The sequence below is a fragment of the Chelonoidis abingdonii genome, chromosome 9 (assembly GCF_003597395.2).
Source record: "Chelonoidis abingdonii isolate Lonesome George chromosome 9, CheloAbing_2.0, whole genome shotgun sequence".
In the NCBI taxonomy this organism is placed as follows: Eukaryota; Metazoa; Chordata; order Testudines; family Testudinidae; genus Chelonoidis; species Chelonoidis abingdonii.
The window spans coordinates 82,013,998-82,037,681 of NC_133777.1; the positions used below are offsets into that span (position 1 = coordinate 82,013,998).

Genomic DNA, 23,684 nt, shown 5'->3' on the forward strand with positions numbered 1-23,684 from the left:
CCTCATGCAGAGCGTATCATGTCCCTAGTGGAAAAATACTGGCAGTAAAGGTAAGCTATCGTAGTAATTTTCTGGTTTTTTTGTTTTGTTTTTTAATCTTGATTTTGGTTTCTTTCCTTTTCCTTTTTATAATTATCAGATCTTAATTTGCTTCATTGCATTAAACAGCCACAGAACTTTATGTAGGAAAATCGCATTGCATAATCTAACAAATCAGAATGACCGCAGAGCTCCCAGATGACCAAGTTTCACATGGTGGTAGCTGGGTATTATTCTGCATTGTGCTTCAGGCACCACTGCATTCCCCCCTCTCCCCCCATGTAGGTTAAGTGGGTAAACCTGAGAATAGCTGTGGTGTACCATGGGGATGAAAACCAGTTGGCAATGATTCTGCTTTACCTCCTGAATCCTTGAATTACAGAACTAAGTGGTAGAAAGGTCTCCTAGGTCATCCTATTTGTTCCTCTGCTGATGCAGAAGCATTCTGTAGAGTATATTTTCATGTGCTTTGTGAGATGATTATTTCCCTTGGGAGATTATTCTGCTTTCTAAGAGATCTTGCTGTTCTGAAAATTTTCTTCATAGTCTTCCTAAATTTTCCTTTGATCATTTGTATCCAAGCGTGGATTTCCCTGTGTCAGCATTTTTAGAACCTCCACTGAAATTTACTATTGCATTACTATTATTTATTAAAATAAGTGACAATCTGGACTGAAGTTTGACTGAAAGCTGTTAGCAAATAATGAAAACTGTTTCTGATTCCACTGCACCAAGTCAGCATATGTAGAGGTGAATAGCAAATACAATTTTATATTTTAATACAAAGTATTTGAAAATAAGTTCCTCCTTTACTTATCAGCCAAGCTCTAAACATATGGTTTTTGTGATACCACTAAAACTTAAAAACAGTCCAAAAAGTTCAGGAAGACATTTTCCTTTTAGTGTTTGTTATGGTTTGCAACTTAAATAGGTAACTAAAAAACGAAAAGTTTACTTAATTTATGGGAAAATTACTTAGAAATTTATGTACGATTAAGGTTTTCATTAGGACTCTTTTCTCCCATCCTATATCTAACCAATGTTTTTTCTAACATCGCTGAGTTGTGTTGAATTTTATTTTGCGGGGGCAGAGGAGGGCGTATTTGCAGCCTAGCTTCTGAAAGCAACATTGCCACAGTTTGCTCGTGTGAATTGAAGTAAATGGAGCTTCTGGTTATGGGTCTGTGCTGGAAGACCTCCATAAGGGAATGCTCACTGACTTCAGCATGTGTTCCATGCACTGAAGGCTTCAAGGATTGGGCCCTGGTTTTCTGTGCTTTCAGTCATGTATATTTTAACATTTCCCAGCTTTGCCTCTGACCTTTTCTGTAGGGAAGATAAAAATTCCTTTTGTATTTCACGTAAAAAAGATGAAATACGTAATTACGTATTTTGATATGATCCACTGAAAATTCCAGTGCGTATGAGAAGAGCAAATGTTTGCTGACTCCTTTCTCAACTGGCTCTCTGAATGCAGGAAATGTTTGAAGTCTAATGAATCTCTGAATGAGAGCCCAGGACGTGGAACTCAGAGAGGAGATGAACTCTACAAATTTTGCGCATGCACACTGAACAAGCGTCTTTTTTTTTTAAAACATTTTCAAGTATTGTGTTTGTCATTGACAAAACCTGTGACATCAAATGGAAAAGACAAGAATTCGCCATAGTCACAATAAACAAACATGGGGATGGTTCTGTATAAATAATTCTGAACAAGAATTTTAACAGGAAAAGACCTTTTTTTTTTAATGTGCGGCCAAAAATATTCTTCCCCAAGATTATTTCTCTTTTAAAGGCTAAAATGTTTGCCTGTTGAACTCTGCCCCCATCTCTCACTGGGTGGTAGTCCTGCCTCTTTCCATGTTCCTGCTCCCTTGAGAGAGATCTCTTCCAAGCCACTTAGAGCCTCCCTCTATCCCAGCCCTGGCACAAAGTTACTCAGGCATGTTGCCACTATCTCACTATGAGAACAGTCAGAAATTGTCTGCAAGAGGTGGTGGAGCAAGTGAGGGCACAGTTCTTGGAGGAGGGAGGGGCTTGTCAGGATTAACTACATGCAAGAGAGACTGATCCCCCCCACCTTTCATTTGCAAGAAAACCTTTCCCTCCAAAGAACCTCACCTGGTTGTTTTCCTCAAGCCCTAAGGAGCTGACCAGTCTCCAAGGGTTAGTTAGTATCTTGTGGGTTTGTTAGCCTAGATTTTGATTGCTAAATGTTACTACTTTGATTGTCCTTATCAATATTAATTAAAATGTACATGTTCTCTGCCCTTCAAAAATTATATTGCAGGACGTGCATATAGTCATGTGTTTATAATGTCATGGTTGCAAACGTAGGAATCAGGAAACCTGCATCTCTGTCTCCGTTTTGTCACTAATTTGCTCTGTCACCTTGAGCAAGTCACTTACCCTGACTCAGTTTCCCCATCTAAAAAATGAGGTTAAGGCCTTTGTCCTGATAAAAACGTTGTGAGGATTGATCAGTGTAAAGCGGACAAATAATAGAGGACACTGTCATCTCTGAATGGAAAGGGCTACAAACGTGTGAAGTTATTCTTACATGAGTATCTTTCTGTTAAATGTAAATATTACATATTGATTTGACAACCCAGGTTAATACTTGTGAAACCTGTTGATTAGGTGCTTTGTGCTGGTGGATAGACTTGAAAATTGCAAGTAGACTGAGCAGAAAAAAAATACGTGTTTCAGACTGAAGCCCTCTACACCATTAGAGTTTTCCATAAAAACTTTTCAGCTAGATAATGCATGGAGGATTTAATAGATTTCCTAATATTACTTATTTTCTAACTGGGGAAAAAATCCATCTAAAAGTGGATGAAAAATCCTAGCATTGTGTGTATTGTGGCTGACTGCCATTCTTCAGCTGCTTTAGTATTTGCTGCTCTTAAACTAGCATTTAAATGGACCATTTGATTAATCATTTGTATACTGACTATAATACTCCCAAATTTCCTTTGAGTTGTACATACTGTAAAAGACAATTATGTCGCCACAGATTAAATAAGTGAATTAAAACAGAATAGCAGCTTAATTTGACCTGTGATTTTGCTCTCGTTCCCTTTAGTGGAACGTATGCCACTCCAGCAAATAGATGAAGTCATCCATGACAGCTTGTGATGAATTGCCGTATTTATACTGGATATTTTAATAGCCTCACACTAATTTAAATTGAGCACAGAGTAAATTATAATTCAGTCACTTGACTGCTTGTATTTAACTTGACAACTCATCCTTATTTGTCCTGGAGGTGTAGTGGAGAGCAGAGGAAGTGTGCACAGGTATTTCTCTTGGATTTAACCCTTCCTATTTGAAATGTTAAGTATTCAAATTCTCATATGTTTTACACTGCTTAGCATGTTTATAGATTGCTTTATTTTAAGCAGGGGAGTTGATATCCTTAATACTACTCTCATTATTGGGGCATTCTGTCATTCCATCCAAAGGGAAGGAGCGTGTTGTGGTTCAGGGTCCAAGACTAGTAGACAAGAGATCTAGGTTCTATGCAGATGTTACACAGAGTAGCTGTGTGACCTTAGGTAACTCTCACTTAGGGTATGTCTACACTGCAGTTCAACACCCGTGGCTGGCCCGTGTTAGCTGGCTTGGGTGCAGGGCTGTAAAACTGCAGTGTAGACGGGCTTCAGGTAGACTGAGGGGATGTGTGTTGCGTTCTGCCTTTTGCTCCCTCTTATTTGTTTCCTGGTTCTTTCTCCCTGTATTCAGTGTTCCAGTTCCTTTCCCTGTGTGTATGTGTGTGTTTGTAGAACCGTTCTGTGCCTCAGTTTCTCATCTGCAAAATGGAAATCTACTACTTTCCTACCATGGAGTGGCATGAGGTAAAATTTATTAATGCTTATGAGCTGCTCCGATACTCCACTGTTAAGCATCATCATCACCATCACTTGTGGATCATCATCTCTGCTAATTTTGAGAGAGCCACAGTTGGGTCAGACACTTCTGATCCACCATTCTGACTCTGGCTTTGGCTTTTCTAGAAGGTAGATGTTGCAATTAGCACCTGAGTTTTTCCCCATTTGTCAGGAATGGCATGGTGTTAAATCATGTTTTTTTGTGCCTTGGGAAAAATTAGTCCCAGTTTAAGGCATTTTCTGTGTTAAAAGCTGTTTTGTTAATGCACACCACATTACACTTGGTTTTAGTTACTTATTCAACTTGTGGTTACATATGACAGTAAATTTGTGTATTAGTTTAAGGTTATACGAATAAAAAGTAAAACTGCAGTGGGCATAATACTAATATATGTAATTATAATACTGACTATTGTGATGTTTGTTTACATTTTTGTTTGATATTTTCTCAAGAAGATATACGTGTTATGACTCATTTTAGTTTTCAGTATTATATATTGAAAAAGTTGAAAACACTTGATTATATGAAAATGACAGTAATGGAGAGTAGTGTGCATGAAGCAATAAGCAGTCAGAGGCATGCAGTTGCAGATACCAGTTCAAGTCTGTTTGGCCGTGTAGCATTCTGCAGCAGAAGACCAACTTGATATAGTGGCTAGATCGAGCCGATTCCTCAAGTTTGAATGGATGTATCCAAAAGTTGAAAGGATGCTTTCTGTGCTTGATGAACTTGCTAGATGTTGATGCAATTGTTTCCCCGATTTCCCAGTTTAAACCAGGCTTAAGCTGGTAATTACCAGAGACCTGTCCTAAAGTGGTTTTCCCCAGGAAATTGCCAACCCTGCCACATATTAAGGATTGACCCACAACTGTTTCCTTGAAATCAGTTGAACCGTTCTGCTCCTATATGTGCTGAATGGTGCTGAGTAAATTCACAGCAAGTTAATTTATACTTGATTAATTTAACCTCTCAATATGTCCCAGAGGAGCAGGTCACAATTTTTCCTTTCTTTGCCACACCAGTCCTTTCAGAGCTGCTGCAGGGTTTATTGGCTGCGTGTAGAGTTTAAATTTCATTTTCTTTCAGCCCATTCAAGCTAGGTGCATTGCAGTTGTGAAGAGTGCTGCCAGATCCTTATTTATTTTGCTTGTGTGTCAGTAGTAATGGGCATGGGAAATTATAACCTCTTGGTGTATTAAGCAGTGTCCCATCCCACATAGACCTCTGGCACCTTCAAATTTGCTATCTGCAAACAAAACCATGTTGTTGCAAGGGAACTATGCACAAAAGAAGCATGAGCACAGACAAAGAGAAAGCATGAGGTGGTTGAGTTGAGGATTCTGACAAAAGGCAGAAAGGAGAGCAGCAGAATATGGACCCTGGACTTCAGAAAAGCAGACTTTGATTCCTTCATGGAACTAATGGCTGCCGTGATTGCAGAGCCTTTGGCCATTATCTTTGTAAACTTGTGGCAATCAGGGGAGGTTTTGGACTATTGGAAAAAGGCAAATATAGTGCCAATCTTTTAAAAAGGGAAGGAGGAGAATCCAGGGAACTACAGACCTCACCTCAGTCCCTGGAAAAATCATGGAGCAGGTCCTTGAGGAATCCATTTTGAAGCACTTGGAGGAGAGGAAGGTGATCAGGAACAGTCAACATGGATTCACCAAGGGCAAGTCATCCCTGACCAACCTGATTGCCTTCTACGATGAGATAACTGGCTCTGTGGATATGAGGAAAGCGGTGGACATGATATACCTTGACTTTAGCAAAGCTTTTGATATGGTCTCCCACAATATTCTTGCCAGCAAGTTAAAAAAAGTCTGGATTGGATGAATGGACTATAAAGTGGATAGAAAGCTACCTATATCGTCGGACTTACTGGGTAGTGATCAATGGCTTGATGTCTAGTTGGCAACCGATATCAAGCGGCGTGCCCCAGGGATCAGTCCTGGGGCTGGTTTTGTTCAACATCTTCATTAATGGTGTGGATGATGGGATGGATTGCACCCTGAGCAAGTTTGCAGATGACACTAAGCTGGGGGAGAGGTAGATACGCTGGAGAGTAGAGATAGTGTCCAGAGTGACCTAGACAAATTGGAGGATTGAGCCAAAAGAAATCTGATGAGATTCAACAAGGACAAGTGCAGAGTCCTGCACTTAGGATGGAAGAATCCCATGAACTGCTACAGGCTGGGGACCGACTGGTTGAGGCGCAGTTCTTAAGAAAAGGACCTGGGGATTACAGTGGATGAGAAGCTGGATATGATTCAGCTGTGTGCCCTTGTTGCCAAGAAGGCTAGTGGCATATTGAGCTGCATTAGTAGAAGCATTGCCAGCAGTTCGAGGGATGTGATTATTCCCCTCTATTCAATGTTGGTGAGGCCACATCTCGAGTATTGTGTCCAGTTTTGGGCCCCCCACTACAGAAAGGATGTGAACAAATTGGAGAGTCCAGCGGAGGGCAACAATTAGGAGGCTGGGGCATCTGACTGAAGAGGAGAGTCTGCGGGAACTGGGCTTATTTAGTCTGCAGAAAAGTGAGGGGGGATTTGATAACAGCCTTCAACTACCTGAAGATGGGGGGCGAGTTCCAAAGAGGATGGATCTAAACTGTTCTCAGTGGTACCAGATGACAGAACGAGTAATGGTCTTAAGTTACAGTGGGACAGGTCGAGGTTGGATATTAGGAAAAAATATTTCACTAGGAGGGTGGTGAAGCACTGGAATGGGTTACCTAGGGAGGTGGTGGAATCTTCATCCTTAGAGGTTTTTAAGGTCAGTCCTGACAGTGCCTTGGCTGGGATGATTTAGATGGGATTGGTCCTGCTTTGAGCAGGGGGTTGGACTAGATGACCTCCTGAGATCTCTTCCAACCCTAATCTTCTGTTATTCTGATTCTATGTTCTGATGTAGGGGAGTTCATGCAGCCTTTTTTCCCCCACTTTTGGCCCAATTACAGTGCTGAAAGCCCTAAATAAAAGGGTGTTATTCAGATGATAAATTATGATTAAACATATGTTCCTGTTCAGGTTTTCTAAAGTCTTGCCAACCAGCTCCAGCTCAGACACAATGGAACCGTGCTGGCCAAAGCAGCCAGTTATACGTGTTTGAATACAGTTAAAAGTGGCCTCTCTAATAATGTGGAAAATGCAACATTTACTGTGGCCCCTATGTATTGGCTGCCTAATCTAATCTAGTGTTTCCTGGCGATGCCTTCTGGACTGTCACAGCAGAGCTGGCATGTGTCTTTTGTAACTTTTTTGTTTTAGGTTCCCCATTCATCATTTATTTGTTTGGTGTATATGGGGATGAAGTACATACAGAAGTTGTAGGGCTATCCCTTTGCAGGTCATCTTTAACATTATAATGCAGAGTCTGTATGTAATTATAGTTTAATTCAAAACAATAGGATGCCAGGTTTTGGGTGAGTGGATGCTGGTGTTTGTATTTGAAACCAACCATGCTAACTAGTCAGTGTTTAGGTCAGTGAAAGCTTCAGTGCAGAGAGCAGGGAGACTTTTTATTCTCCGTGGTATATAATAAAAGAAAATTAATCTTTATATATTTGAAGTAGGATTAAACAAATTAATATGTTAATGGGTAAAACTGCTTCAGTGTTCCAGCAAATTATTTTAAGTTTTTCAGACTGAAAAATGTAAGTGAATATTGCTGGAAAATGACTATTGATCTAGAGAAGTGTGTTAAATGTTTCTTGGCACCTCTATATTACAGTTACAATTTAGTTTAGTGAGAGCTTTTATAAACAACCCTAAAGCTAACTCTTGATGGAAACTATGCTTTTTTCTTTTACACGGACATCAATACTCTAAAATGTATGTTTGGAAATGGTCTCTCTCTTTATTTTGTTTCATCAGCAGTATATGCAACACATAATTTGTGTACTGTTAATTCTGCAAAAGTACTGCTTTTGCTCTATCTTACTATAAAATAGCATATGGGTGGGGAAAGTAAGACTAAGGATAACATGCCTTTAGTGTCAATCAATTTCAGATGTATTAGTGTAGCATCTTAGTAATTAACTATAACTCTCAACAAAGTTAGCACAAATATTTAAGTCATCACAATACAAAAGATAAAATAACAGGTTCAACTCTTCTCCTAAATTCAAATGACACATTTAAGACACCCCATAAAATAATAAACAAAATGAAATTACAAAAGCTGAGACTAAGTTGACCTGTTTAGGCCACAAAGAAAATTAACTTCACACAATTCTTTCCTTGTTTTTGCCACCACTGAGGCAAGTAGAGCAACTGTCTATATAACTGATCTATTCAGGTTACATAACAAGTATTCTAATTTTTGAACCAGTGGTGCAAAAGGCCAAGATTGAAGATAGCTATTTATTTCTCCAAAGACAATAAAAGTTACAAAATAATGAGTGTGACAAATCTTCAACCTGGCTAGACCCACATGGGTCATAAATAGTTCTGCCTTTCAGTGCCTCCCTTTCATAGACACTGACTGTATTGTTTGAAAATGGAGAGCCATAAAAGCACTCCGTAGCTTCTGCTACTTATTCAGAATTTCCAAGGTATTACTCGAATTTATAGATGGTCTTTAAGTGAGGGAGTTGGGGAGACATATTGATTGTGTTAACATCAGCCATATTCAGTCTTTCTCAAATATCTTCACATCTAAGCTTAATTCAGATGTTCACGATTTTACTTAAATCCCCGATCAAACCTAGTACCAAAACCACCCAAGAATGAAGTTCTCAGTGAACTTACAAGAGCCAGGGAAGCTTAAATTCTATGCCTGTCAGGCGGTTACTCCAGACATAAGCTTGGCATCCAGTGTAAATTCGTATTGTTCTTGGGGTATGTATCATTGTGAATTCCACTGAAGGTGCATACATGCACAAGTTAAAGAGTCTTTTGAATAGCCTTGTCATTTGGGGCTGTGCATGTGCCCTGTGCCTCCTTATGCTCCTATGTGAAAATATAAAGGGTGGGTCTGCCATGGACCTCCTTTAGTTTCCTCTTAACCCCTATGGTTGTAAGAAAGAAGCTGGTGAGGGTCTGACCCACTAGTTCCTAGATTTGGCTAAATTTCTCAAACTCTCTTCAGTAAAAGCCCCAAGACACTTCTGATCCATTGACATATGACCTTCTGTGAATTAAATCAACCCATCTGACTGAATGTTCGCAAGTCAGACTCCCGGTACAGTCCCACTCAATGTGACAGATTTGAAACCTGTGGGTTTCAAGTCCTGCCCCTTTTGCAATGGACTAATTTCACTGAAAGATGGGAATAGCAGTGCCTCTTCTGCTTAGGAGTGTCCGATGCACTGAGCATATACAATGCCTTTCATTCTCCCCAAGAATGCATTGGTTGTGAGACCTGTGGCTGAAACTTCATCTCCTGGCGCGATATTCAAAGGTTTCTTCAGGTCCTGAGGAGACTAGCTCCAGAATGCTGATCGTGAACAAGCCAGTTTTATCAAGCAACCCCAGAAATCAGCATCGAGACAAGACCTGGCAATGGCACTGACCACCTCTGGCGCCAAAGCTGACTCCACCAGTGCTACACGACATTCAAGGAAGAGGAAGAGGAAGAGATCGTTTTGTCCATCAACTTCTCTGGACAGACCACCTATGCCAGACTTCCAGGAAAAAAACATGGGGGCAGAAGAACCACAACAGCATCCTGTTTTGCCACCAAAGGGCTAGTCATCCTCATTGCCCAATGAGGCATGTCTTTGGCACTATATCTGGTGCCAGGTGACTTCCTGTCATTCTAAGAACTTATGAGAATTGCTAAGATTCAGGAAATAGAGACTTCCTATTGCATATTAGAGAAAGCTTATAAGCCTTTTGATATTTTGACAGCTCCTGAGGCAGCCAGAATTGTCCTCCCCGTAAATGGGGAACTGTTGGACCTGAGCCATGTGGCAGATGCCAGCCATAATAACACTCACGGAAACATGGGTAGAGAAGCAGCACCAGCTAGAGTTGAGAGAATAACTGGTTTTTTCGGTTTGTTGGCAGTTCTGAAAATTTATAAAAAAAATTAATTTGTGTCAAACTGAAACCAGTTTTTTTTTTTTTCAGCATTTTCGGTGAATCGAAGATGGAAATGTTTTTGTCTGGAATGTTGCCCCAGGTCCTGCAGGACCACGCATGGAGGATGGACCCAGAGTTTGTCCGGAAGGAACTTCCCTTCTTGACCCCACTCCCTGATGATGACATTCATCACAGACACTTCAGAGACAGGTTAGGGTGCCCATCTGGATCATCTGCAGATTCAGGGGACCTGATCTCAGGATAATTTGAAGCTGTATCTGAACGTCCTGGAGCTGAGGGTCATCCAGTGGCCTGCATTGTCATAAAACTGGACAAACAACACATCATTAATGTACTGCATATACAAGCAAGGAGGCACTCGCTTTTCCCCTTCATGCCGGGAAGCCATCAGACTGTGCACTTGATGTCCTCACCAGGGGCAAACCCTATTGGCTCTACTTCTTCCTGGAATCAGCAACAACCTGACAAACTTTTCAAGTCAGCATATGGTACCCAACCACAAGTGGTGACGGCAGATGTCCATCACAGCATCCATATTTTGCCAGTGGGGTACTCCCATGATAGAATTGTTTGCTTCAGAAGACATTTGCAAGTGCCCATACTTCTGCTCCAGACATCTTCCTGCGATGGTGATCACCAGGCATCTCTCCTTTGACTCCCCTGTTCTCCAGGGTGATATCAAAAGTCAGACAGTCGATCCTAAGAGCTCCTTTCTGGCTGAGGCAGTTTTGGCTCTCATCTTTTGCCCATGTTTTTTCAGCCTCCCATCCATCTCCCATTCTGCCCAGACATAATATCTGAGAACCACTGCCAGATATTGCACTCAAACCATGCACCTGAGGGTGTGTATGTTGGCTGATTTGAACTTTGCTGACAGATTGTTCTCAACAAATTCAAGAAATCCTCATACAGAGCAAGAAACCATCTATTGAAGATCCACTCCTCCGAATGGAAATGAATCTCCATATGAGCACTCCAACATAATCTGGAGCCCAGCAGAGGCTGTGAAACTCAGGATACTCAACTACAAGCTGCATTTCCTTGCAAATTCCATCTTGCAGCTATTTCACCATGCTAGCTCCAATACATTCACACTCGTATTCTCACATCCAACAGTACTGAGATTCCTCAAGGACTTCTTGCTTACTTACCCACCTGTTAGAGACCTGCCTCCTACATAAAATCTCAACATTGTCCTCCTAACACAGGGTGGCCAATCTGAGCCTGAGAAGGAGCCAGAATTTACCAATGTACTTTGCCAAAGAGCCACAGTAATATGTCAGCAGCTCCCCCACCCTGCTCCCTGCACCTCCCGATCAACTGTTTTGTGGCATGCAGGAGGCTCTTGGGGGAAGAGGGAGGAGTGAGGGCATAGTCGGCTCAGGGGAGGAGGCAGGAAGGGTGGAGTGGGGGCAGGGCCTGTGGCAGAGCCAGAGGTTGAGTAGTGAGCACCCCCCCCAGCACATTGGAAAGTTGACACCTGTAGCTCCAGCCCTGGAATTGGTGCCTATACAAGGAGCCGCATATTAACTTCTGAAGAGCCATATGTGGCTCCAGAGCTGCAGGTTGGCCACCCCTGTCCTAACATTTATGGAGTCTCTGTGTGAGCCATTATTGTATTGTTTGATTAATCACTTTACCCTTATGACAGTCTTTCTGGCTGTCATCACCTCAGTGAGGAGGGTCTGCAAGCTCCAGGCCATTATGGCCAGAGTTCCCTATGCATCTTTCACAGGGACAAGATGGTTCTGAGACCACATGCTAAATTCATCCCTAAGGTTGTCTTGGAGTTTCACCTGAAGTAGTCAATTAACTTACCCATTTTCTCCCTAAAGCCACATTCAGTGCCAGAAAAGAAGAAGCTACCTTGGACATTTCCAGAACTTTGCTCTATTATCACATGACCAAAATGTTTAATCTTTCTCTTCATGTTTTTTTGGCTGTATCCCCTTGCTATTTTCCCCCTACTGTTACTCACACCTTCTTGTCAACTGTTGGAAATTGGCCATCCTGATTATCACTACAAAAGTTTTTCTTTTCCTGCTGATAATAGCCAACCTTAATTGATTAGTCTCATTGTAGCTGGTATGGCAACACCATTTTTTCATGTTCCCTATGTATCTATATCTTCCCACTGTTTTTTCCACTGCATGCATCCAATGAAGTGGGTTTTATTCCACAAAAGCTTATGCCCAAATAAATTTGTTAGTCTCTAAGGTGCCACAAGTACTCCTTGTTCTTTTTGCATCTCATCAGCGAAAATCTTTAAGTGGATCACTTAATGCATCTCCTGTTATCAGGTGGCGAGCGTCTCCCTCCAGACATCAGGGCGTGCTCCACCAGGGCATATGCAGTGTCTTTGGCCTGCTTCAGAAACGTACGAGTATCTGAGATTTGCAAAGCAGCAATATGGAGCAAGCCATTGATATTGGTCAAATTTTACACCCTTATCGTGGTGGTTAGTACTCATGCCAGATTCAAGAGAGCTGTACTTCAATTGCTAGCTGACTAATGCAGCTGGTGTGCCTCATTCTCACTGTCCAGAAGAAGTACAGTTTGCCAGTCCTGTGCAGTGGGATCCATACTAACACATACTTGGAGACAATGGTAAGTGTGGTTCTTTGAGATGTTGTAGTCAGTGCAGATCCCATGACCTGTCCTCCATCCCTGCTTTTTGTAGTCCTCTGCAGCATGGTCTTCAGATAGTGAGGGACTTGAGGGAGAGTTATTGCCTCTTATCCTTTGTACTGGAGCATAAGAAGGCACAGGACACATGCACGGCCAATGACATACGCCACAATTCAAAATACTTGGGCCTCCGGTGCATGGGGCCATGTGCTCCTACAGTGATATCCACACTGAGAATTCATTCAAATGCTACAGCACTTACTTAGAATGTGTAAAGTGTCTTGGCTACATTCTGCAAAGTTTATCAGTGTCCCAGAGTTTTAGGTGTTTTATGGCCAGCTGCAGTTGAAAAATACTCACGCCAGGGCTGGAAATCAGTTGATCTCAACTCTGTCTACGCACCTACCACAGACTTGATTGATGTGATCTTTCTGTGCTCAAGCTTCCCTGTCTGTAAAATGAGGTATCTTTTATGTGTGGTTGAATATATGTAAAAGTGCCTTAGTATCCTTGAGTTAAAGATGTCTTTATAAGTGCAAAGTGTTAAGCTAGGGGTTTTCAAATTAGGGGTCATGACCTCTCGACGGTCAGGAGGTTGTTACATGGGGGTCACCAGCTGTCATCCTCTTCCCCAAACCCTGCTTCGCCTCCAGCATTTATAATAGTGTTTAATATAAATTAAAAACTCCTTTTTTGTAAGGTGGGGGTCACACTCAGAGCCTTGCTGTGTGAAAGGGGTCACCAGTACAAAAGTTTGAGAACCACTGTGTTAGGCGGTGCTGCCTAATACTGTTAGGGTAAAGTATTCTTCCTAATCCTTAGGGAATGTGTGTGGCCAAACTTAGTCAGTTTAACCTGTGACTAACTTTTAAAAGTGATTAATTCTGACCTTTGGCCTCCAGTTTCCTTTCTCTGCCATTTCTGGGCTCCCACATTCTCTTTCACATACAGGCTATCAATATATGCAGTTGATTTTAATTCTATATAATTTACTTGTATTTTATTTCAGAACAGATAATGTTTCTAATGTTTTTATTTTTAGCTCATACCTTTAGATATTACACTGGAACTCCAAAAGCAGATAATGTCGGAATTAGAAATCCTTTATAAGGTATTCTTTTTATAACACTTACTTCTAATTATGATGGTCTGTAGTCTTTATGCAGAGGATTTTTTAATAGGCTTCTTTTTTCTTTTTACAGTGTGACTCATCTTATATCATAGGATTTTATGGCGCTTTTTTTGTCGAAAACAGAATTTCACTGTGTACAGAATTCATGGATGGTGAGTTGAGTATTTTGTGTACTGTTAATTGTAAAAAAAAAAAAAAAAGTAATTGATAAAACATTTAAAGATGTATACTTCCAGTGTATAGGAGAATATGATCAGTTTAAAAAGGATGTTAGAATTACCACTTTACATTAAATATTTCATTATACATAATATTTTTCTGAATGTAATTTCATTTACTTATATTGAAAATTTAAGTAGAACAGAAATAAATGCTAGTTTAATCTGTGTTTTGATATTTGATTCTTCCATGCAGTCTGTCTTCACTGACAAAACAGCTGTTCTTTTCTTTTAATGTTTCAATAGCCAAAACAGATTTCCTTTTAAAGAAATCTATTAACCCAATGTCCTGTGTGTTTTCAGTGAAAATTGGTTCTTAATTGCAAGATAACGAATTATTTTCCAACACAGCTGTTTAGCTCTGCTGCACTCAGTTTCCTTGGGAGTGTACCCTTATTTTTTCTGGTATGAATCCCTTTCAGGCCTATAGTACTCCCTAACCTGTGATCTGGTTCCACTGTCGTTCTGGGGATTTATTAGCACTTTTACATTGAAATTTTGTGCTTTGAGATCCTTGGATAAAAGGCACTTTCAACAAGCAAAGTAATTTTATTAAAGCAATTTATAATCATTGCTATCCTCTGTCTATCAAGTCTGAGAGTCTCTCTTGCATGACAGATGCAGTCTTCCAGTGTCTGGTGCATGAAAACTCAAACATTTTCCAACATTCTAGTCTTAGTTTTATGTTGTCATTATGTCGCTGAAGCAATAATCCATGACGCGCTACGAATTTCTTATGAGCCAGCATTTTGTGGCATAGCTAGGTTTTTTACTAAGGTGCAGTTGAGTCGGATATGAAGACATAGAAGTTTTACAAGTAATTTATAATATAAATAGTCATGCAAAGATGGCTCTCTCATAAGAAATTTACATTAAACAGATGTGTGTCAATGACCATTGTTGGCTACCTTCTTTTCTTTCTTCCATTGAGGATCGCAAATAAAGTTTTTTATATATTTCTGCTCATTACAATAATCTGTTTTACAGTCTAGATATGATCATTCTTTTTTGCCCTTCCCTTTGCTGTTCTGAAGTTCCTTGCAATCCATTTACATAGATGAATTGTGGCTCTGATCTTCTATAAATGCTAAGTTTTTTATATATATTCATTCAACAAAACCCAGATGTGACGTTCATTGATGTTCCTGTACTATACAAACATTGACCAATGGGCTTGATTTTCAATATTTGGGTTCTCATTAACATACTCAGAGGTTGAGACCAGGCTGGAAACTTGTGTACAAATTAGTATTTATATTTGCATGTCACGTGGTGGGCGTACCAAGTAGGGAAATATTTGGAAATGCTACAATGTGCATATACTTACAGTCTGACGATCAGGGTCTGTAAGTGATCAGGCAAATTCAAATGCAATTAAAAAGTGACAAGTACCTATTTGTAAATGTTTACTGTTCTGAGTTCTTGTATAAGGACAATTAACCCTTTAAGATGTGCATCTTTCATAATGTTGCACAACACTGGTATTTACTGACCATGCAAAAGTTACTTGGAATCATATTGGAAAAGAACTCTGGTCCATCTAATGCAGTATGCATTCCCTCTGGCAATGAGTTGTAAACAATAATGTAAAGGAAGAACAAAACTCACATAATGGGACCTTGTCAAAGCTTTTGTTCAAAACTTTCTTATGGATGTGTAGGGCTGCAGGTGAAGATGGAAACGTTTACCTCCTAGACCCTGCAAGTGAATAGCCCTTAAGCATGACACTTTTTAACCCCTAGTGACCATTTTTGACCAGACTTCTGTCTTGGAAGTTATTTATAAGTTGTTTATAAAGACGTGTGTGTATCCAGTCTCCTCTTTAAAAAATCCCATTGAACTGTCTCTCAAAAGTGTCCTATGGCAGTAAATTCCACGGATAGGTGTGTGAATAAGTACTTCCTTTGTGGAATAGCTAATCACAGATGGAGCTCTAAGGTTACCTCAACACTTGGCATCTGTATGTTTGGGGATACTTATGTATTAAGGGGATGCAGAGTAAAAACACACACTCAGTAGTATTGGTTCTCTGGTGGACTTGAAAGCAAAGAAAACTACATGAGTCAAGGTCTACAAATACTGAAGTGCAGAGGTTGGACTGCTTGACCTGGCTAATCCTGGCACCTTCCAATTGATCTTCAAGATCAGTGGGAACATAAAATGAGACTTTTCACTTTTACGTCTGTAATAAACATGCTATTTTACTAAATAAAGATAGTGAAATACATTGTTGGATTGTTTTTTATTATCTTTGTCTTCTCTTTGGAAGTGCAGAGTACCCACAAATTCCACTGAAGTTGATGGAGGCTGCAAGTCCTCAGCACCTTTAAAGATCAGGCCATGTTTGTTTAGGTGCCTAAATGTGGATTTAGAAGCCTAACTCTAGGCTCCCAGTTTTGAACATTGACCACAATGTTTGTCCACTGTGTTTTGCTCAACAAAAATGTTTGGGTATTCTAAAATCAGTGTTCTCTGATTTCTTTCACTGCACTGTTTATAGTCAAACTATTCACTTTTTAAGTACAAGACTTGGCTGCTGATGTGTGAGAATAGACAGTTTTTTTGCAGCGGTAAATGTATACTGCTCATAAGTGTGACCAAATAACAAGTGTGAAAAATCGGGGTGGGGGGGTAATAGGAGTCTATATAAGAAAAAGCCCCAAATATCAGGACTGTCCCTATAAAATCGAGACATCTGGTCACCCTAGACTCATGAACATGAACAAGAATGACCTGAGCCAGTGAGCAGCCTTTCCTTTATGTGATGAGTGCTCTGAGCCTGATGTGTCATTTGAGATAATTACCTGTGAGATCTCAGCCAATCCACAAGCAAGGATCTAACCAAGGCAGTTATACAGGTTCCTAATGAAAGCAGCCACTCCAGTTTGCTCAATGTTGACACCCTGTTGGGAATGCTTGCTGCTACCTGGTAGTTCTGACAGACTGCTCCTTCCCCTGCTCCAGCTCACCTGGCTATCCTGATACTTGACCTTCTATGGTGTTGAATAGGCATGTGAGGCTGTGCTACCTTTCATCACATTGTGCAAGAGCCCATTTAAATTCACTTTAAAAATTTAAGTCCAGTCTAATGCCTTGAACATAGGCACTCTACATTTAAAAACAAAACTTAACACACAAATAAAAGGTTTAACAGTGGTAACCGTGTTAGTCTGTATCCACAAAAAGAACAGGAGTACTTGTGGCACCAGAGACTAACAAATTTGTTTGAGCATAAGTTTTCGTGGGCTAAAACACAAATAAAAATGCTTTTAAGAAAACAATGTTATGGCTATGTCGGTCCCAGAATATTAGAGAGACAAGGTGGGTGAGGTAATATCTTCTGTTGGACCAACCTCTGTTGGTGAGAGAGACAAGCTTTTGAGCTTGTACACTCTCTAGAATTCAAGATATTACCTCACCCACCTTATCTCCTTAAGGAAATGAGATAGAACAGTGTTAGTGGAGACCGGCACAAATACTGTGTTTCCAAAGATGGAGAACTTGAAGAAAATGGAGCAGCTCTTTAGAGTAACTATTAGTCACATGACTAACAGTTGCAGAATGGAACAGGAGTCCAGAATGGATTAAGAATCCTGTGATTTTTCTCTGGACTCTTGCATTACAGAATGTCTTTTATGATTTTTAACTGAACCATAAACAAGGGTTAGGAGGTCAGACTAGATGATCATAATGGTCCCTTCTGACCTTAAAGTCTATGACTTTAAAGGGTGGAATTTTCAAAATTTTGCAGTGTTGGCCTAGCTCTGCTCAAGCTGGATTCTTTGGTAAAACCACATTTTGACTTTGATGTGAGCAGCACCCAGCAAATCTGAAAATCCCTCTTTGCATCTGTTTTATGCTTTGATTTACACCCTCACAAGCCAGGAAATCAGAGCTGGCTCACCCTATATGTTGTTCATCTATTTTACATCCTCAATTTTAAATTTGTTTTTCTGAATGAACTTTAACATTTTTAAATGGTTATTTTCATCAGTTAGGCATGAATTTCCAGAATACATAATCTAATAAAAGGTAGGCCAGTAGAAACTGTGATTCCCAGTCTTCTGGGGATGCCTGGCATCCCGTTAGGAACCAGGGTTCCCCATCTTCTCCACATACAATGGCTGGCCATACTGAGTTGTGGGCAGATAGGAAATAAAGGAATATACTAGCAGAAGCTTTCTCTTTATGCCTAGAAGCTCTTTCTGTTGCCTCTCCTGACATCCCTTGGTTCAGGGTTATGACTTTGAGACGCAGTCAGTCCTTACATGTTTGATCTGCAGGGGAAGTTTGATTTCAGGGACACATTCCACTGTGCTACATACAAATAGTTGTTGATAGCGTCAGTTGTACGTGGCTTTTTATGACCAGGTGTTAGTGATGATTTTGACTTTGTAATCTGTTGTAATTCTTCTGAAGTCTTTTTATTACTAAGAAGTAAATTAAGGTGTGCCAAACCTCGTTCAGTTCTCTAGAGTAAAGTCTGTTTTTTGCTTTCTGTCCTGCGATATGGATGTATTCTGAAAAGACATTAGTAATATCTTTGCAAACGTGGGAAGAAAAGAGATGTTGAGAGCGCTGTCTCCTATGGTTTGTTCAGAGAATGAATGTTGTTTAAGGTCGGTTACTTCTGACACTATTACTGTTATGTTGTTTATGGCATTTTTATTAATAACCAAAGGGCTAGAAAACCTTTAAATCTAGGGTAGTATTTGATTTTATATTAACTAATCACACTTTGTCTGTCTGTCCCTACAGGCGGTTCTTTGGATGTTTATAGAAAAATTCCAGAGCACGTACTAGGAAGAATAGCAGTAGCTGTAAGTATTTTTGTCTTTGATGGTTGTGTCATATACGTATCTAGTCTTAGATATGATTGTATCAGGTGTCCTCTCATTGGCCATTGTCAGAGTTCCCATCCTTTCTGTGCATTATTACGGCCTTGATAAGCAGCCGTAAGACCATGTGAAAATGGGACCATAGTGACATATTATGGTGGCTGCTCCTGTGCTTCTGCTGAACTGTTGCTGACTGACTTTTGTGTTTCAGCTCTTCTGGTCCTCTCTATGCACAAAGGCAGGTGAATCATTTAGATCTGCTCCTCAGGCCAAGAAGCTGTGACTAAACCTGATGGGAATCAAAGGCTTCCTATATTCTACTGCGTACACCTGTTGTCAGGGTGCAGTGGCATCATATGTTTAACCCCTTGTACAGTACAGTTTTTCCCCCACTGTTGATCTATTTCCTAAAGCAACAAATAGGAGACCGAAGTTGCTGTCCTGCAAAAGCAAGTCCAAGCAAAACATGCCTATGAGGCATGTTGTATTCCCAACCCATTTCTGTGATCCTTCACACAAGTCATCTCTAGTAGGGGTGATTTAGCACTGATCCCAAGAGAGTGGGGAACTGAACCCTATCCTAGGCAGGGATATAAGCCCCAGCCTCACTTCAGTTTGGTGAGAGCCCCTTCTAGCACATCAGTATGTCTCAGCAGCATCTGTGGGCTTCATCATGATAGAGAGTATAAGTGCACTGTTCCCTTGATTTTGGTAATGGTGTTTGCAAAATATGGAGTGACTTTTCTATTCTATAATCTGCTTTCAAAACCTGCACCAAGGCTAATTGAACAACATCTTAGCAAACATCATGGGGATGAGGGATACTGCTAAACAATTGCTAAATCTAATAAAATACTTTGATAACTTAAGCAGTTTAAAGCAAAACAAAGTTATTCTATCATGTGCCATTTAATTAAGTGCTAGGTTTTCACATTCATTATACTTCAAGCTGATAATTTAAATCCTTTAATCCAACACAGGCAGCTATTTAGTCTCTGTTCATTGTAATTCACAGCTCTGCTTTCTCTCTGTTCTCTGCCCAGAATAGTGAACATCCTTTTCCGATGACATTTTGTCTAAGTAGCTTCACATCTGTGCATTGTTCAGCCTGACCTCTTACCAAGTCTGTTGTTGACAAACACTCCCTGCTACTCACCTCAGATGGTTAACACCTGACATGTGTTGATCCTACGTCTGCCTGCACTGTGGTCGCTGCATGGACTGGTAGTGGACAAATGAGCAGACAGATTCAAAGAGGCAGCTTGATCACATTTCCTCACTCATAAGCCACAACAGGCACATCCAGCAGTGAGGATGGAGTTTGGACGCTATCTCTGCCCCCTTGCTAGTTCTCTGCACTTGCTTGAAAACAGTCAGAGAGAGGGAAACAAAAGCCCTTGGATGCTGAGTAACTTCTCTGCAGCAGCAGTGTATCCTGCAAGTGCCGCAGGTGCTTGTTGTGCATTATTTGAATTACAGTAGCACCTAGAGTCCCAGGCATGGGTCAGGACCTCATTGTACAGTCACTGAATAAGCACACGCACACACACACACAGACACACTATCCTTGCCCCAAAGAGTTTACTGTTGTTGTCCAAAGGTCCCAGGGATTGCTAGCCTGGTATTTACATCCCTGTCCATGTAATGAGAGGGAAATGGAAAAGCGAAGGCTAGAGATTGGGACAGGAAAATACACGAATGTCCCAAGAGTATATATTTTACGTAGACAAAATCTAAGACTCTTGTACTGAGAGAAGCATGAGCTGTTTTTGCATCAATACATCTTCTTTCCATCTTCCATATGCACAGGGCCATTTATCCTTAATAGTCCTGAGAGCTGTACAACTTCAGTAGGCTGTAGAGTCTGCAAAAAATGTGCATGATGTGCACTTCAGTTAATGAAAAGCTTTTTCAAAATTAGTAAATGATTCTTCCTAAGTAAAATCTTTCCAGGAGCACCCAATACAGTATGTAGATCTTTACTGCGTCAATCAAGACTAAGGCCTGGTTTACCCTAGAAAATTAGGACAATTTAACTACATCAGTCAGGGGTGTGAAAAATCCACACCCATGAGTGATGTAGTTAAGCTGACTTTGGTCTCTGGGTAAACTGAGCTGGGTCAATGGAACAATTCTTACACTGAGTAGCTACTGCCTCTTGAGGAGGTGGATTCTCCCTGCCGATGGAGAAATCCCTCCCGTCGGCATAGGTCATGTCTACACTGAAGCACTGCAGTGGCACAGCTGCAGTGGCATGGCTGTGTCGCTGTAGCATTTTAAGCATAGACAAGCCCTAAGGCTTGGGTTTTGCTATACCGCTCCTGCCATGATGGGACATGCATTTATTCTTTTAAAAAAATGTTGAGTGAATTTAGCATCCAGGAAAGGTGCCAGACAGCCAGCCCTGGAAACTAATGCCTTATATATACCATACACCTGGAAATAACTCCAACTAGTCTAGGACACGATAGCCCAGGATTTGGCAACCTTTCAGAGTGGTGTGCCGAGTCTTCATTTATTCACTCTAATTTAAGGTTTTGCATGCCGGTCATACATTTTAATGTTTTTTAGAAGGTCTCTCTCTACAAGTCTATATATTATATAACTAAACTAGTGTTGTATTGTAAAATAAGGTTTTCAAAATTGTTTAAGAAGTTGTAAATTAAATCTTAAATTTACAATGGTTGATTTTATGGTCGTCCAGGCCGCCGCTCAGAACCCGCTGTCGGTGCTGGGGGTTCTGTTCACCTGTGCCAGGACCCCAGCTGGGAAGGATCTGGCAGCCAGAACAGACCGGCAGCGGCTGTGGTGAGCCAGCAGCGGGACCCCAGACTGGCAGTGGCTGGGAGCAGAGCTCAGCCTACTGCCACTCAGGTGTTCCATCCTTCCGCTCCTGCCAGCCGGGATCTCAGCTTGCCGGAACCCGCTCAGCCCACTGCCGGTCTGGGGTCCCAGCCTGCCCTCATAGAGTGGGTACCTACCTTTCTCCCTGGTTCTGGCCCATTCTCTTCCTCTCTCTGCATGGACTGAGAGTGGGAGTGGACTGAGCACAGGGCTGGGGGGAGGGTCTGACCAGGAGCTAGAATGAAGGAGGGAGCTCAGGGTTGGGCAGGAGGTTTGTGTGTGGGGATCCACCTGGCAGCTCCCATGTGGTGTGAGGGGTGGCAGGTGGGAAGTGTCGAGTGATTGGCTGCAGGGGCTCCCGTTTGGTGCCGGTGATGGGGATGTGGGGAGTGCATGGGATGTGGGGTGGGCTGGGGTGTGAGGGTGCAAGAGTCAGGACAGAGGGCATGGGAGCAAGTGAGGGGTGCAGGTGTCAGGGTAGGGGGGCTGGGTATGTGGTGGGGGTGCCAGTCAGGGCTGTGGGTCTGTGGGGAGGGGTTGAAGAGGAGTCAACAGAGGGCTGGGTGGTACAGGGCTCAGGGCGAGCGCCTGGGGTGTAGTGTGGAGGTGCAGGGTTCAGGGCAGAGGGCTGGGTGTTGTAGGGGGTGGGGGGTCAGGGCTCAGGGCAGAGGCTGAGTGATCTGCCCCCCAGAACCCCCAACCCCTCACTCTTTGTCCGACTACCCCCTCATCTGGATCCTGCCCTTATCCCCTGACTGTCCCTCTAGGACCTACTCCTACCTGTCCCTGACTGCCCCAACCTTATGCTCACACACCAAGTGTTGTGCCTCGATAGACCCCCTTGGAACATCCACAATTTGCCTGATCTAACCACTCTCCTGCCCCTTCTGAACAGGACCGCAGAAGCTCTGGTATCCCATTACTAACCCTCCTCTGCCGTGCCCGGGCAACCTCTCACCACGCCTGCCTGACGGATCTCCCTCAGAACTCGTGAACTTCGCCGAACTCTCGCAGTATCCTTGTCTCCTGACCACCCCCTCCAGAGAGCCCACACACACGCTAACTGCTCCCCAGGGACCCTCGCTTGCTGCCCTGTCCCTGATGCCGGACCCCTAGTCCGCCCGCCAAACAGACCCGGGATCTCCATGCCCCATCCACCCCCCTGCTCCCTGTCCCTTGATTGCCACCACCCTTACCAACCCCAGCCCCCGCCGGCCCCAGACTGGCCCCTTACATGAGGCTCCACACCATTTTCCAGAAGCCCTGCCACCACCGCCCCCATGCGCTGAGAGCCCTGCCCTGCCCTTCAGAGCGCTGTGTGCGCGGCAGCAGGGCTCTTGGATGAGCAGGGAGCGACTTTCCTCCCCACGGAACCAAACGCTGCCCCAGGGAGCGCCTAGCCCAGTCCCCAGACACTGTGCGTGCGGTGGCAAGGGCTGTAGGGAAGCGGGGGAGGGGGTCAGACGGAGGCGTTGCTAGCGTTCGGTGCTGGCACTCTCAGCTGGACTCACAGACCATGGCGCTCAGCAGGATTTTAATGGCACGTGGAGCCAATTAGAACATTGGCTCGTCGTTTGCCATAGTGGTTTGCTTTGTCACTGGACTCTATCAGATTCGTGCCGACACTTCTGGCCGTCTGGTGCGGTCCGTGAGGGGTGCCACCTTTCAGTGAGACTTAGCCCTTCTCGGGGGTTCAACTCTCTTCCTCGGTGGTCAAGCCCACTCCACCTCTGGAGCCGCACCTCTCTGAGCCATTAGCACGCTGTCTGATCCGCTGGGCCCCTCGGGAGTCACGCACTCTGGATCTCCCTGGGATGGCCCTCTCACTCCCAATTGGGGCTGATGCAACCTGTTCTCTTTATGACCATGAGTGATCTTTCAGCCATGCATATAAAGTGCAGGAGGGTTTTATTGAGAGTTGAACACAGCACAGGAAACTCTCAGGGCCTCAGGCCTGACCTCTCACAATAACAGCACATCCCAGTCTCCCTGCATCCAGGTGGGCTCTGCCTGCTTCCCCTTGCCAGCCCGAGCCCCCCTTCTT

General features: G+C 42.5%; 1 protein-coding gene across 5 annotated transcripts in view; it reads left to right on the top strand.

Moving 5' to 3' along the window:
- Nucleotides 1–23,684, top strand: part of MAP2K5 (mitogen-activated protein kinase kinase 5) — a 195,315-nt gene that overhangs the window by 61,195 nt on the left and 110,436 nt on the right. For all 5 annotated transcript variants that reach the window (XR_004371552.2, XM_075069741.1, XM_032764314.2 and 2 more), the window contains 4 exons: nucleotides 11–50; nucleotides 13,651–13,719; nucleotides 13,811–13,892; nucleotides 18,717–18,778. Coding sequence is in view for 4 of the 5 variants with exons in the window: in XM_075069741.1 (XP_074925842.1) it covers nucleotides 11–50; nucleotides 13,651–13,719; nucleotides 13,811–13,892; nucleotides 18,717–18,778 (253 nt within the window). In the remaining variant the exon portion in view is untranslated. The remainder of the gene's footprint in view (nucleotides 1–10; nucleotides 51–13,650; nucleotides 13,720–13,810; nucleotides 13,893–18,716; nucleotides 18,779–23,684) is intronic.